Here is a 17271-nt window from a genome sequence, read left to right as displayed (position 1 = left end):
ACAAAACAAAACAAAACAAAACAAAACAAAACAAAACAAAACAAAACACGTTAAGAACTGCTACTCTGGGGTGCAAGGCTTAGCATCCAAGCAATCCGGTAATTTTTGTCATCGCTGCTAACATAATTGAAACTAATTTAATTTCGTTGTTTTAAAATCTGGAAGATATTTCAGAAACCGTCTGGAGTTTTGGACCAATTTCTTCAGTTTGTATGTACTAACTATACTGAGTCTTAGGCAGGTGACATAACTTCTTGACACTCACTCTGACAATCAATGGCACAACCGTGGCTGGAACTCAGAGATCTGGATTCCTGGTCCAGGCCTCTCCCATGGTACTGTGTTACCATTTCAGGTTTTGTAAGTCTAAAGTATGGTGGAGACAGCATAGACTTTATGGTGGAGATAGCAGAGACTTTGAAACTGGAGAGACACAATTTCAAAGTCTGATTCAACAATTCACAAGTCACTTATCTTCTATGAGTGGGAGATTCCTTAACCTGAAAATCAGCACAAATGGAGATGATGGCATCTAGCTCAGCAGGTTAGAAATGATATAGGTAAAGCACGTAGCACATTTCCTGGTACATGGAGGTGCCCTGGGAATGCTAGTGATGACAGCTAGGGCCAGTATTATTATTTTGATAATTTGAGAAGATTAGGGATATACCTTAAAACAAACTCGGTTCCTTCTATTAGCAGCATGGATCTGCCATTGTTTATTTATACTTTTGAAAAATTATTTCTGTGTTATGCAGAAAATGTTTCAGAAGTTTACTTATGGACTGAAGTAGAATGTCTTGGTTCTTTGTCCTAATATCATCTCTTTTTGATCTTTCAAGGGTACATTTGGCTTTAATATTTTAAAATTTAATGTAAAAGTCTAAAGGTCATCCTATATTTAGGGTCTTGAAGGTAATACAAATTTTAATCATTCCTGTCTTTAAGACTCTGAGGTTAAGGGAACAAAATCCCTTTCCATGGAGGCTAGAACAATAATAATTGCAGTGCAAGATGCTCAGGAAACCGGACCATGGCTTATGGCTTCACGAGTCGTACATGGATGACCGTAGGAGGTACCGTTTTTGTTTGTAGATGCATGCGAAGCGATGGACACAAATCTAGGGTAATGGTCATTATTTGGCCTTAGGCACTGGTACAGTTATGCAAATAGAACCCTAAAATATTTCACCACAAATATCATGAGCCATTAAGATGCTTAATTGATCATGGGGCGCCTGGGTGGCACAGTCGGTTAAGCGTCCGACTTCAGCCAGGTCACGATCTCGCGGTCCGTGAGTTCGAGCCCCGCGTCGGGCTCTGGGCTGATGGCTTGGAGCCTGGAGCCTGTTTCCGATTCTGTGTCTCCCTCTCTCTCTGCCCCTCGCCCGTTCATGCTGTGTCTCTCTCTGTCCCAAAAATAAATAAAAAACGTTAAAAAAAATTAAAAAAAAAAAAAGATGCTTAATTGATCAAAACGTTTCTGAGGCCAGAAATACAGGTAATTACTACTCTCAGGGAAAGTTTCACAGAACTTTCAATAGTCTTTTCTGTGAGCAGAGCATCATGCAGAAAAAGATTACTTAGTAAAACACACGAGTTCTTTTTTAAAGTGTCGGCATCGAAGGCAGGATGAAAGTATGTCTTCGCAATAACTGTTTTATATAAAAATATTGTGATTTGTGGGATTTCCAAAATGAAGCGAATCTCGTTTGGGTCAAAAGAATGTCCTCCTTAAGGAGTGAAGTTATCACACCGAATGACCAGAAGCTGGATGCCCTATACCCTTACCCGGGTTGGTTAAACCACAAGTACTGATTCACTGCAGTGCGTGTGCACGTATGTGTATATGCACATTTTCCTCTGTGTCTGAAGTTAGGGGTCTCTGTCTCTTCCCCTCCCCTCTCCCCCCTGCTCCTCCCCCCACTCCTCTCCTCCCCTTTCCTCTCCTCTCCTTTCTTCCCTTCCCTTCCCTCTCCTGTCCTTTCCTTCTATTTACTTCTTATTTTAATTGAAATAGCAAAAGTTTGTCGTGATGCCTGAATAAAATTGTTCTCTTCAATCTTTTATCTGTAATAGACTAAGGTTGCCAACAGTATTTATGGGGTCATTATTTTCAACTGTTTCTTGACATCTAACAATACTATTTTAAGTTCCAGCCAAGAGGATTTCCAATAATTATATAATGTCTCTCAGTAATGATCTGTTGCTTAAGATACACATTCTGTTTTACCTTTCAACACATACTTGATAACCTCTCATTTACTAACTATAATTGAGGCAAATTCAGTCTTGGCTAATTACGGGCTCTTAGTACCCCTCATACATGTTATTCTTGATGACATATCAATAGAATTAGGGTCTACTTTTTATTTTTAATTACAGTAATAAAAATGTGCAATTTAAAAATATTAGAATGTTTAAGGACATTATAACTATTTCACAAGTAACAAGTCCACTGTTCTACTGGGGATACGCAAAATGACAAAACCTTCACAACCAAAACAGAACGGTTGCTTGTCAAGAGTTCTTTTCAGAAGCAAACTTACCACCATGTCAGACGCTTAGGTATCAAAGGAAAGTGTACATAACTAGGGCAATTAACCTAGACGTACTTTTACATTTTTTAAAGAAAGCTCTATGCCCAATGTGGGGCTTGAACTCATGACCCTAAGATCAAGAGTCATGTGTTCTACCGACGGAGCCAGCCAGGTGCCCCCTAAACTAGACATAATTTTAATGTTGGCCCTTTTAATGTTGACTCTACTTCAGTCAGCTCTGTTGGTTATTGTTGTCACACAAAAAGTCTTCAAAGAAAGTTTGGTGAATGTGAGAGAGACAAAGTAGGGAATATCTTTATAGCGAAAAAATTCTACCTCTGTTATGAACTGATGGCTGGCTTTGTAGTAAATAGGTCACCAAGACAAAAAGTTGAAGATGTTAAGAACACACACACACACACACACACACACACACCCCTACCTCCCTACCTATAGTGGCCTATTTCCAGATGATTCTATCTTTTCTCATCATAGAAAACATGCTTCAGATATACTAAGAATAAACACAAAGGAAATAACATCAATCCAATTTCCCTATTCTGTTCAACATTTGTGAAAATTACCACATAAGCAAAAAAGGTAAAAGAGAATTTGGAAGTAAAACATATGCTTGTAAATTCAGAGCAATACCAAATGGAAGCAGAAGTTGCTAATACGGTTCCAGTATTTTGTAAAAGAGCCAGCTGGATAGATGATAATTTTTCTACCCCTGCAGGGCATCAAAGCTTTTAGGAAATCATTCTTTTCACACATATTAACACTTAGCTTATTAAAACAGACGATACTTTTATTGTAAAACAGCCTGGGTAGAGGCTAGAAGCATAAAATATGAAAGAGGAGACTCATGTTGACCACCGGATCTGACAAACAGTGAACACTGACACAACAGACCATGAAGGAGATGATGACGTAGCAGGACCTTCTGTAACTGCCACAGCTGAAGTGTCACCGCGAAGCCCGTGAATTGCTGTTATGAAAACATTTGCGGCAACTTGCATAATTAAATGAAACTGCCAGAAAATCATTTCCAAAATGCAGGGGAGATGTACATAAATAAATACAGTTCAAAGCAAATATTCCATTTCAGCATCAGCATTGTGGTGAATTCTGGGAAGTTCCAACACAAGCAAAAGCACCATTTCCTTTGAATTGACCGTTAAATAATTACAAATGAATGACAACATTGTTATTGAAATGGATTGCTCTCTTAGTTTCCTTTACAGATACCAGATAAATGAAACTTAATGATCAAGCTCTCTAAAACCACACCCCCTACTTCGAGGAGTTGCCTTGTGGAAATGAAGACTTTTGTGCTGATAAAACGGCAGGGTGATACCGTTAGCATATGCCAGTGCTGTAAATCAAGGGAAAAGTGTTCAATAACAGTAGATTGGTGGTGGATATTTGGCTTTACTGAAGCTTATGTCTTTGTGCAACTAAGGAGCATGACGTTGACTCGCAAAACTTTACGAGGAGGGGCCAACTCCATGCCAGCATTATCCTGTTGAGGGAATGCACAAAGGCAAGCGGACCCATGCTTACATAATGGTAAACTGGTTATCATCCTGCTCGTTAAAATTAACCTTAGAAGGTTTTTGAGACCTCCATTCTAACAGTGACGCTTCCCACATACAAAAGAAGCCAATTAAGCCTTCTGTCAACAGTCAGAGAAATAAAACTATCAACTGTATTAGCCGCACAGAAGAAAGGGGATCAGAAAAGGAGTCTGCTTTGCAAACATATCATCAAAATGCAATTTTCCCTGCACATATTTCTATGATGCCAGGAAGCCTTGCGAGGGCGGTTACTTACATCAAACAGCTTTTCTATATACATTTCCTCATTGACCTTTTCTCGAAGAATATCCTGGTTTTGCCGAACAAACATGATATAGGTGTCTGCCAGATCCATTCCTGGTTTCTGTGGTAGGGGAAAAGCATGGGGAATAAAATATCAGGTCTCGATTGTGAAAACATTATTAGAACACAACCTTGAAAAGTAATTCACGTATCATTGCAAAAATTACGTTAGTAAATTATGCTCAAGACCAAAATCAACAATGAGCACCTTCAGTAAATTCTGTAATGAAAATAAATCAAAGTTTGTTACTGGTGTCTGTAACTTGAGGTCACGGTTATTCATCATTATGAAAATGAGTAGCGACGGGTGGCTGTAAACTACGAGGTATCTTTTGTCTTTAATGGCTATCTTGAACGGTTAATATGCCAAGCAGCATAAAAGAATGATTTTTTTTTTTTAAGAAGTCCCCACTTGCAATAATCCTTTCCTAATTTCCAATACAATTTACTTGTCACTATCTCTGGCTGGTTTATTCATATATATTAAAAACAAAAATGTTAGTTTTCCTTGGATTGCCTGCCTCAACTACGATCAGTGCTCAAGGCATACAAGGTAAATTTTATTAGTTTGAATAAAATATTCTTAGGAAGATATTGGGCAAAAAAATTAATGCATTACAAAGTGAAATGTAAACCAAAATTTTGTGGATTATCCATTGCTTCTACTCACTCGTATTTACCTATCTCAAAGACTTATTTTATTTTATTTATTTTTGGGACAGAGAGAGACAGAGCATGAACGGGGGAGGGGCAGAGAGAGAGGGAGACACAGAATCGGAAACAGGCTCCAGGCTCCGAGCCATCAGCCCAGAGCCCGACGCGGGGCTCGAACTCACGGACCGCGAGATCGTGACCTGGCTGAAGTCGGACGCTTAACCGACTGCGCCACCCAGGCGCCCCAATTTTATTTTAGAAATACAACAAGAATATCAACAAACCAGTCTCCTAAGAAGAGTCTAAAGTGTGATTCAGATAACTTTCTGAAGGTATACAACATCTGGTGTCTTGTGATGTTAGAGGAGATAGGGCAGTTAATATAATTCCTCCTTGTTACAAAGTCTACAAAATCAGTACTAGGAAGGGACAAAAATCTGAATGGCTTCCAAAGAGTTTTCCTTCTAGACTTATCTTTAGTTCTTTTTTTGTGTTTCAAATAGCTAGACTAGTTAATAAAAATACTCATTTGAATGATCTACACTTGGGGTTGATTCATAATCTGTACTGAGGTATTCATTTGATTAGAATATGGCATTAAGGGGCACCTGGGAGGCTCAGTCAGTTGAGTGCCTGACTCTTAATTTCAGCTCAAGACAGGATCCCAAGGTTGTGGGATCAAGCCCTCCTCCCCTCCTCCCACCCCCATGCTAAGCATGGAACCAACTTAAGATTCTCTCTCTCTCTCTGCCCCTCTCTCCTGCTCGTGCTCTCTTTCTAAAATAATAATAAAGAATATGGCATTAATAATAACAAAATGGTGGAACTGAGGCCCAAGTCCATTGGTCTTGTATCATTTCATATTCATAGAATGTACTTATAACCTCCATCATCAGACTCACTTTGCAAAGTAAATCTTGCAAGGAAACGAAGTGAAAGAGAATATCGTTCATTTAACGATTACTGCTGCAAGAAAAAAGCATAACTGAGTATCATGGCAGCCCCTCTCCTTAAATGAAGGACAAAAATTTCTTACCACTTTTTTTTGGTGGGGGGAGGGCGCATATTTTATATACAATGATAAAATTGCCCATCTCTGCACCAGTGCACAGTATAGGCAATGAGCATATGTCACTAATAAAACTGAATTTGATTTTTTTGGTAACAAAGTTATTTCTGGGTAATGCGAGTTCCTTCTGGGTAAGGAAGCTCTTACTGCTCTTTTATTTAGCCTGAAGGGAAACATATGCCACATAAATTCAAGGATCCCTTCAAACATAACCCTAATATGACAAAGTTAGTTATCAGTTATAATATATATACTTAAATGTTTTCACTGTTCTTTCCTTCAAGAGCATCCATATACAATGTAGGGAATAGGTTTCAAACCCAAGGGAGGCAACTTATCAAATTCATTCCTTTACTATTTTTCTGCAGAATTCTCTTGAGCCATGTTTGAAAGTTTAAATACAATGACATGGATAACCAAGAGAACCCTAGGTTGTTTCTTTTTCTTTCTTTTTTTTTTTTTTTTTTTTTTTTGCAGCCAGGGGTGGGGAACTATATATCACTTTTTCCAGTGAAGAGGCAGGGTAATTTGTACAAAGATTACTACTATTAATACTTGAAGAGTGCTAACCCATAAGATAAGTACTTCTCTCCACGCTTCTCACTTTGTCAAAACATCAGAAATGACGACATCCAGGAAACATACTGCCGCAGAATGAAAACAGCAACAGAACACTGGTCTACGTACAATGGACAGCATATAGAGAGTTAGCTCAGCATCTGAACCTCAGCCAGGTGCTTGGAAACAAAATACTATGACATATATAATACCAAGCAGTCGGGCACAGTTCAGCTAACCTGAGAGTTACAGAATATACAAACGAGAGGTTTGTTTTCTCCATCATTTCTTACCCTGCTCAACCCCATTTTTATTTCTACCTTTTGAAAGAAAAGTAGGCTTACAAGTTTTATCTAGTCAATCACTTGACCCATCAAGCTCACTGGAAACTAACTTATAGCTAGGAAGACTGGAGAAGAGTGACTTTAAACACTTGCCATAGATTCTAAGGTCACTTTTTCTGTTTTTTTGATCCCTTTCAAGATAACATTGGACAAAATATAACACTGTCGAGGAGGAGTTTATCTTCTAACATCTGAAACTAACAAAACACTTTATAGTTTAAGCCTAAAAGAATTTTAAAAGCTGTTCCCTTTGGCAGACCCAACGGATAGGATCCTGAAATCTGTAGGTTGAGACAGTTCTATAACTTTCTAAGGAAATAAAAATCACTGGTTGAAAGTGTGAAGTAAAGCTCATTTAAAAGTTTAATCCAACAAAACTAAGTGTTTTTGTATTTTGTTTTCTTTTTTTTTTTTTTTAATTATACTTTCTCCCCTTTTGGCAAATTAAGATCCACTTGCCTGGAAAACAAAACCTAGAATTCTTACATTTCTCATTAGCATTATTTCTTTATCTTTGAGCTGTTTACCTATTCTTGAAACTGTGACATATGGGAATTTCACACCTAGTGGGTATATTTTCATGTAGCTGTGGCATGAGACTATAATCATTAAAAGAATATACACAAGTAAGAGTAACTGCAACAGTTGGTGACATTTACCAATTAGAATGATGGTTCTTTATCCCTCCTTTAGTGTATGAAGGGTAATTATCTCTGATAAATTGCTGAAAAAGATGTAATTTTCCTTTTAAACAGTTTCTACTTACAGTACAAATGTGTTTGGATAGGAGACATTATCACTGGTTCAGTGCTCCTTTGTGCAAAGACTCTGTTTTATGGCAGTAAAATTTACATACTTTGGAAGTCACTACATCTAATTCCATTATTACACGTTATGCATCTAATTTCATCATTAGATGTTATCTTTTATTAGGAAATGAAGTTTTGTTAAAAAGTAAAAAAAAAAAAAACAACTGAACACACTCTGTTAAGGCTTCATTTTTGGGGGGGTGTAAATGAATGGGAATGCATGTGACTGCTTGGCAGAGACAACAAATTGCTACACATATTGGTACAAGTGGGCGTCCACTAACCTCATCAAAGTAGAGGTATATTAAACCTCAAAAACTGTGGATATGGATGAGGTTTTATCAAGAATATTGTAATCTAGAGAGCTAAATTTATTATTTTTTATTTTTTTCATTTTTTTTTAATGTTTATTTTTGAGAAAGAGACAGAGCACTGGAGGCAGAGGGGCAGAGAGAGAAGGAGTCACAGAATCCGAAGCGGGCTGCAGGCTCTGAGCTGTCAGCACAGAGTCCGATGTGGGGCTTGAACTCACGGAGTGGAAGATCATGACCTGAGCTGAAGTCGGAGGCTTAACCAACTGAGCCACCCAGGCGCCCCTAGAGAGCTAAACTTAGAAATCTGTTCTATATTGATAATTATAGATTTCTTAACGAACATGAGAAAACAACAATTAAAACTAGGTAGCAAGCATGCTACGCATTATCTACCACTTAAACACTTTTTTGCCTTCCACCATTTACACCTCTGAGATCCTTGGTTCACTAAGCACTAACTTCTCCATCTTGTCTGTTAGGGCAGTAATCTCTAAATCAAAATAGGAATCCTGAATTCTAATTTGTTTCAAAAAAGAACAAAATTTGGCTAACAAAGTTAACACAAACATCACAAAATTCCCCCATGAGCATAAAGAAATCAGTAAGTGTGGAGGGAAATATAGTATGGTGAGGAGCGTGTCTCTGACATTGGCGGCATAAGTAACAGAATACACCAGTGAGTGAGTGAGTTTAAGTAAGGGTGCAGGCTCCAGCAAAAAATTTTTTTAAGCGTTAATCACTAGTTAACCTAGTGGGATGAAAATGCCGTTTAGAAAAGGAGAAAAAAAATTCCTTGTTAATTATACGCTGCAAATGCTCTTACTTCCTGCTGCTCTACCTAATCCCACAGGTGCAAGTCTTCACCCTCCCTATTCATGGGTAGGTGGGTGCAGTGCTGCCCCGGTCACTTTCCACAGCAACGGATTTAGATGCAGAAGAAGCCGCTTAACCTTCCATGGGAGGTTAACAATACACTATGCAAACACTTTCATGGTGTCTGTTTAACAAGGAGACAGATTTTTAAATATACTATTCTAGTCTCAAAGATTAACCAGAAGCTACAGTATAATTGACTTAATGTGAAAGTGCGCTTCTCATAACCTAAAAAAGCTTGCCTTGAAGAAACAATCAAGGGTGGGGCTGTGCTACCCTGATGGGTAAGAATCTGCATGCGTGGATCTTGTGAGGTTTGAAACAATTGAACACCTTCTCAGTGTGAAATTGTAGTAGGAGCAGTTTCTATGTCAGCTCTGGCATTTCAGATACAGAAATGGTCTGTAACTGATCATCAGGGAACACAGGACGTAATTCTACAAACACACAACTTATCCCAGCTATCGTTAACAATATATATCTTTCTTTCACTGTTCAACATATTTTTTCATTATTCTGACATTCATACAGCCATTTCTACAGTGTTACATTTGAGTGAAAATGTTCTTAAAGTTAAGGTTTTCCAAAAGCATTTGGAGTAGGTTTAGTAAGTTATATGTTCTCAAATATTTTCAAAAATAGGTTTTGAGTATCGCTACGATGATTATGGTGTAAAAAATATATTTTACCAATTTTGTACAAAGTAGAATAATTATATTGTATCCACATTGAAAAGCAAAAGGAAATAAACAGAACTAACCCTTCAAACTAGGTTTATGCCATCTTAAATATTATATCAGCCCAGGAAGAGGAATAATTCATAAAAGGAGTGGGGGGGAAGAAGTGTGAACGATGAAAATGTCACGATATGAAGTTTTCAAGATTTCTAATAGTAGTTTACCTAACTTTTTAAAACAATAAAACAATTTTCATTGTTCTTAGAAAACCCTCCAAACTGTTATTTTAAGCAGTGAAGCAGGCAGAGTCACCTTTCTCTCTGTTAAATTTAGCGGTATTCAAAATTCCATTAATTAGCACTATTATACATTTTGACTCCAAATTGGGAAGTAGAAAATTCTGAACTAAAGATAATGGCACCCGCATCCATTTGAAAACGTCTTTTAGACATGGAATATGCATGTTTTACGTATGTATGTTTCCTTTAGTCCCATATTTCTAAGACAGAGATGGTTCCGTGTCTCCAGAGTTCTTGCTCTGGAAAAGAGTTTCCTGTCTGCTCCCTGTGAGTATAGTTGGTAAACAGCACGTTCCCAACACAATGCTATGAGAGTATATCAGAATCTGCTATTATTAATATTTGTGTAACTTCTGTAGTCATATTGTTTTCACTCTTCAGTTCATGTGAATGCTTCACACTATTTCTTCTACATTGTGATATATTATTCACAGGTCTAAGCATTTGTATGTACCAACATACAATATTGTTATTTGATATTTTGTTGTATCGTTGGGGGAAAATATCTTTCCAAAGAGGAGGTTATTTTAAGTATTAAAAGGAATACTGAATAATGGTTTAAAACATTAGCCTGAAACCCTCAAGGAAAAGAGGCAGGTTGACTTTAAACTGAGACTTATGGGCTCAATTTTAATCTTACTATGTGTTGCTCATTTGAGCCTATGGGCTTCTAGAATCTCTCCTGTTATTTCCGATCTGTAATAAAGATCACCAACATCTCAGAGTTTAGAGGAAGAGGTGCTGATACAGGACTACCAGACAAGAAAAGTGCCAATATAAGTAGCACCTAATTCCTTTATACTCTTATTTTCATGAGTAATGATTATAATGATGATGAAGGTTCTCAATCTCTCAGTTTGTAACAATGTTCACTAACCTTTCCCTTGTCTGCCTACAGTTGTTACGACGTCAACCACAGAAATGACACTAAGGACTCAAAGGCCTGAAATTAAAATGCTGTGGCTATCATTTCATTTAGCTTTTAAAATTTAGATTGACTGGAATTGATTTTCTCAGTCCCAATTTGGAACATTTCAGATTTTGGCTCAAAGGAGACCTTAGGATGTTAGAAGCTCAAAGCCAGAGGCAGTCCATGGATTTCCCTTATATGAGAAAAGCCAGCCAGAAAAAAACAAAACAAAAAACAAAGGAACAAAGATGAGAGAAGCAAAATGCTTATCTAGAAAGGGCAATAGGCACCCTCCTCTTCTCCTGGAATGGTGAGACTTTAATCTGGTTCTAGCGTGCATCTCTCCCTCCAGGTGAACATGCCCAGGGGGCAGGTGCTTCACTCTCTGGGTTCTGCCTGGCTCTCAATTGGACGTAAAACACTGATATTCAAGCTGCCTCATCTAAGAAATAAAAAAAATATCCGAAGCAAAGGAAGGAGGGAAAATGCCATGGTCGTTGAACTGACCAACTATAACTTTATTTTTACTTTTTAAAAAAAAAAATTTTTTTTTTCAACGTTTATTTATTTATGGGACAGAGAGAGACAGAGCATGAATAGGGGAGGGGCAGAGAGAGAGGGAGACACAGAATCGGAAACAGGCTCCAGGCTCTGAGCCATCAGCCCAGAGCCCGACGCGGGGCTTGAACTCACGGACCGCGAGATCGTGACCTGGCTGAAGTCAGACGCTTAACCGACTGCGCCACCCAGGCGCCCCTATAACTTTATTTTTAATTAACAAAAATCCTTATTCAACTTTTAACCAGCAGCAATGGGCACTAACAAACATTATTTTAAGTCATCTCTATGCCCAGTGTGGGGCTCAAGCTCACGACTCCAAGATCAAGAGTCCCATGCTCTACCTACTGAGTCAGCTAGGCAACTATACCTTTAAAAGTCACCAGTGATATACATGAAGTGTTTAATATTCTAAAATAAAAGGAAAATAAATGAAAAATGATCTTATTTGTTCACTGTGGAAGGGAGAAGATTTTTCTTTTGGAAAACAATCATGTTCTGAAGCAAGCAATGGGAACTGCAGAGTAGTGTATGAGAACAGGAAGCATCACTCCAGGTAGAAGCAATAACAATCCTATTTATTTCAGTAGTGCTTTACCTTTACAAAGAACTTTTATGTTAATATGTTCATCGAACCTCCTAAGAGCCGAATGAGGGAGACAGCACAGGAATTACCCATTATCCTCAGCGCGAAGGTGGGAAAATGGAAGCCCAGGCGTTGGACAGCTAGTAGGATGCAAAGAGTGGGATCTGAACTAAATCTTGGACTCCACAGCAAGTCTGGATATTATAGAGCTGAATTCAAGCCATACTTTGGGGAGGTGGAAGATTAGAAATCTTTGGCAAGTGTCATAAAGAAGAGAGAACATTTGAAAGAATTATTAATGAAGACAAGACAAAAAGAAACCATCTCCATTTCTCAGGACAGAAAACCAGGATCAGGCACCAGCACTGTGAAGCAGATCAATGAGGAGTTTCTCCTTTGCTTCCTCATTGTTCATGGTCACAGTCATCCTTATCATGTCCCCCAGGTGTCTTTAGCTGTGTCACCTCACTGTCTAGTAGGGAGGTCATATGCAATGTGGGTGCAAATGGAAACAAGACAATTTTCAATAGGCATTGTGGACACACACACATACAGACACACACCAACATGCTTCATAACTAATACAGCCTATAATTTAGTCATCTATAAAATGAGCGAGGATGTTATAAAAACTGGATGAGTCCTACTACAACGTTCTATCATTCTGTGACTTTTTTAAAAATGTTTATTTTGAGTGAGTGAGAGAGAGAGAGAGAGAGAGAGAGCATGGGCAGGGGAGGGGCAGAGGGAAAAGGGAGACTCCCAAGCAGACTCCATTGCTCAATGCAGGGTTCTATCTCATGACCATAAGATCCTGACCTGAGCCAAAATCAAGAACTGGATGCTCAAATGACTGAGCCATCCGGGTGCCCCTATCATTCTGTGAACTCTTAAGGTCTGTCCTATTCCAACCTTTCCAACAACAAAGCCCAAAAATGCCACCTAGAAGGTGATGATGAGAAAATGAAGAGCTAGGAAAAAAATATTGTGGAGAAAGGAACAATGCCTGTCATGATTGGCCTGGAGTTAGAGGATTTTTTGCAGGAAGACCACAGAGTATTTATGAAGAGTAAATACTGTCAACATAATTTATCACAGTTGCTGTTGACCTCAATCAAGGGGCTGAGGTAGTATTTGTCAGGTTTCTCCATGATAAATCTATCCCCCACCCCTTCTCATACTGCATTCTTTAGAAGGAAGTCACTATACATGGCCTCAGGTTGTAGGGACTCATCCTGCCTCCTTGGGAGTCAAGTATCTATGTTAATTACTGGGAAGTCTTCTTAAGGGAGATTTATCTATCTCTGCATTTATTTGCTCAATCATTTAGTTGCATGAGTATGGACTAATGGATATTTATTTTATACTTTGGGTTATAATCTAATACTACCTAACTTATTTAGTTGCTCAAATTATCCTATCTCGGGTCCTTGGGAGCTCTTCAGGCTCCTCGTGTGTCTCTTTAACACATCCTCTAATTGTGGGTTTTTTCTTTCCAACACTTCTTTTACTTTCTGTCCCTGCAAGATGCTCCAGGCTCATTTGGTAGATTTGCTGCCCCAGTCCTAGCATCTGCCATTTCTCCAAAGAGTCCTGGTTCATTTTACTGCAGACTAGATACTAAGATCTGGGCACTCGGTGTGGTTGTTGCTACTGGGGTATCATTGCTTCTGGGTTCTCCCAGCTAACAAGCCAAGGAAATATATGTGTATATCTATATTTCTGCATGTACCCAGCACCGTATTAAGCTCAAGACAAGTTACACTGATGACTCCAACTCTAATCCATTACCACATGGATCATTCTAGCCTCTTCCTCTTGTCTCCAACCTCTCACTCCCCACAGTCAGAAACTTGGCTTTCACCAAATACCATCTCTTTACTTAACCATTCACTTCTAGTGCATAGGTGTAGGGGAAACAGTCTGTCAACTAGGCTACAATGCTTACGTACAGTTCCCTTTGCCTTTATTTTTACAGACTCTAATTATTTCCAAAGTTACTCAAATCAGCACTTTTTCCTCCATCTTTTTCAGTGAGATCACTCCACACATTTGCAATAGAATTAGATTTTTAAAAATACCAGTCTCCTGGGATCCCATGATATCCTAATTGTCCTTTTAAAAATTTACCTATGCTCAGGTTCAATCTTTGTGCCATAAAGTCAGGTTTTGACAAATACCTAGTATTATGTAACCATTATAGTATCACACAGAAGAGTTCCACTGCTCCTAAAAGTTTCCTGGGCTTCACCTACTCACTTCGCTGACCTTGAACTTATGGCAACCATTAATCTGCCTTATAATCTTTATAGTTTTGCTTTTACTATAAGGTGATATAAATAGAATCATATAGTGTGTAGCCTTCTCAGACTGGCTTCTTGCACTTGGCACTATGCCTTTAAGGTTCGTCCATGTCTTTGTGTGGCCTACCAGCCAATTTTTCTTCTTCTTTCTTTCTTTCTTTCTTTCTTTCTTTCTTTCTTTCTTTCTTTCTCTTCCTTCCTTCCTTCCTTCCTTCCTTCCTTCCTTCCTTCCTTCCTTCCTTCCTTCCTTCCTTCCTCTCTCTCTCTTTCTTTCTTTTGCTGGCTAGTATTCTAATTGCTGCCTTTGTCTATTGAAGGATATTTTGGTTGCTTACAATGTTTGGTGATTATGAATAAGGTTGCTATGAACATTCATGTGCAGGTCTTGGTGTGAATGCACGTTTTCAAATCTGTTGGATAAATACCTAGAAGTGCAAACGGTGGGTTGCAGGTAAGACTCTTTAGCTTTGTAAGAAACTGTCTTCCAAAGTGGCCGGACCATACTACTTTTACAGCAGCAATGAATGACAGTCCCCGTGGTCTGAAAGCCCTGTCAGTATCTTGCCATTGTCAGCTTTTCTTAAATTTATATTTTAGCCACACTAACGGGTGTGCAGTGGTATCACATTATTTTAGCGTGCATTTCCCTACCAATAAATGATGCTGAGCATCTTTTCATGTGCTTATTTGGTATCTGTAAGTCTTTGGTATAGTATCCATTCTGATCTTTTGCCATTTAAAAAAATTTTTTTATTGTTGAGAGTTCTTCGTACATTTTAGACACAAGTTATTTACCAAACGTGTGTCTCTGGCTTGTCTTTTCATTCTTTTAACTGTGCAGAACAGTTAATTATTAAGTCCAATGTACACTGTTTTTCTGTCATGGAGGTTTTGGTAGTGTACCTAAAACATCATCACCAAACCCAAGACCACATATATTTTCTCTTATGTTTTCTCAGTTTCATAATTTGCATTTTACTGTTAGGTTTTTGGACAGTCTTGAGTTAGTTTTTGTGAAAGGTGAACCACTGTTCTTTTTTCTTGTGAGGTTCTTCTAAAAAGAATGCTTCAGGGAGGCATATTTGCTGGTGTTTTAAGCATAAAAAACAGTAACAGTCAACAGCAACTTACAGCTTTTGAAGTTAATATTCACAGGCATCAGTAATAATCTGCCAAGGCCAGACTATGTCTATGGTTTAGTATGCTCTGCTAGGAGGGGACAGTGTGGGGGGACAACTTGATTTAATAATGGTGCTGGTAAGCTGGAATTCATCTACAGTTGTAGCGGTTTTCATGCTATGTCTGTTTCCCTATCTTTTTCATCCTGGACACTGAACGGCTTGTGGGCAGGCAGTGTATATTTTTATCATGTAAGCCCAGCACCTAGCATTTAGTGTTACATAAATATTTAATTAGTGAGTTCAGTGAAGAAACTGAGCTTGTGTAATATAGAAAGTAAGAATTTCCCAGACAGTATATCCCTTTGAATAGCCACCACACCCTTTGGGAAGAGGAGGCATGATTAATTATCATCAGATATTTGAAGGGCTATCATGCAGAAGAGGGATTAGAACCAAGGTAGAATTCATAGAGGTACAGAATTTCAACTCATTAAACGTGAGAGGAGGCTGCAATCACTGAAAAAATTAAGAGAGACTGAATGAATTTTTGTGAGGGATATTGGGGGAAGGGCTTTCGGCACCTAGAAGGAAAATGAATAAACCTCTTTCTGTATCTTTCAACTCTGAAGTTCTGCAAAGTCTAAAAGATCTAGGGCAGGGTCAGGTTAAGAACTTCAGAAGCCCTAAGAACGAAAATAATTATTGTTTCCCGTTCCATTTATGATTCAAAATAAAAACAAAACTGTATTATAAAATATGTGCTAGGAATGCCAATGAATTTCATGTGTTCCTATGATTCCTTGTCTTTTTCTAAGATAGGAAATATAAACTATTGCCCTTAATTTTCCCATCCTCTCTTTCGTGCTGTCACTTTGCAAGACCCTACATGTGATTATTTCTGCTTATTGCCCAGTGCTGATTTTCTGATTCTATGTACAAGACACGGAGTATGTCAAGACTTCTTTGGGCATCATTTGTAAGATTAAAAAAGGCTTGTTACAAAGAAACCCCATGCAAAGGCAGGAAAGTCCATGGCCTTTTCATTTAAAGTATCTGTTTATACTCTTTTAAAAATGTTTAAAAATGTTTATTTATATTTGAGAGAAAGAGAGAATGAGAGTGAGAGAGCGAGCATGCAAGCAGGGGAGGGGGAGAGAGAGAGAGGGAGACTTAGAGCCAAAGCAGGCTCCAGGTCTGCCAGCTGACTGAGTCACCCAGGGGCCCCACCATTTATACTCTTAACTACAGAGAACAAACTGATGGCTACCAGAGGGGAGGTGGGTGGGAGGATGGGGCACGTAGGGGAATGGGGATTAAAGCGCACACTTACCACAATGAAAAAAAATATAAAATGATACAAAAATCCATTTATAATAATTATAGCAGCAATAAATCTGGGGACTATCTAGTCCACAGTATAAAATGTGGTTCTGCATTTTAAAGATAAGAGCTATCTACTACTGGTATACAAAGCTTGCAAGGATTCAAACCACTAACATTCATAATGACAATCTAGATGTGGTGCCGCCCAAGCACAATCTTTTTTTTTTTTAATTTTTATTTTTTTTTTCAACGTTTATTTATTTTTGGGACAGAGAGAGACAGAGCATGAACGGGGGAGGGGTAGAGACAGAGGGAGACACAGAATCGGAAACAGGCTCCAGGCACTGAGCCATCAGCCCAGAGCCCGACGCGGGGCTCGAACTCACGGACCGCGAGATCGTGACCTGGTTGAAGTCGGACGCTTAACCGACTGCGCCACCCAGGCGCCCCTTA

General features: G+C 38.6%; 1 protein-coding gene across 17 annotated transcripts in view; it reads right to left on the bottom strand.

Annotated features, from left to right (window-relative positions):
* The window catches only part of CADPS2 (calcium dependent secretion activator 2), a 555001-nt gene that overhangs the window by 21827 nt on the left and 515903 nt on the right, over positions 1-17271 (bottom strand). For all 17 annotated transcript variants that reach the window (XM_040472104.1, XM_040472105.1, XM_040472110.1 and 14 more), the window contains one exon: positions 4374-4481. In XM_040472104.1, the coding sequence (XP_040328038.1) occupies positions 4374-4481 (108 nt within the window). The remainder of the gene's footprint in view (positions 1-4373; positions 4482-17271) is intronic.

Source organism: Herpailurus yagouaroundi, unplaced genomic scaffold, assembly GCF_014898765.1.
Source record: "Herpailurus yagouaroundi ecotype Mexico unplaced genomic scaffold, PumYag 100, whole genome shotgun sequence".
NCBI lineage: Eukaryota > Metazoa > Chordata > Mammalia > Carnivora > Felidae > Herpailurus > Herpailurus yagouaroundi.
The sequence above is the reverse complement of the archived record's forward strand: the minus strand, read 5'-3'. Positions and strand labels throughout refer to the sequence as shown.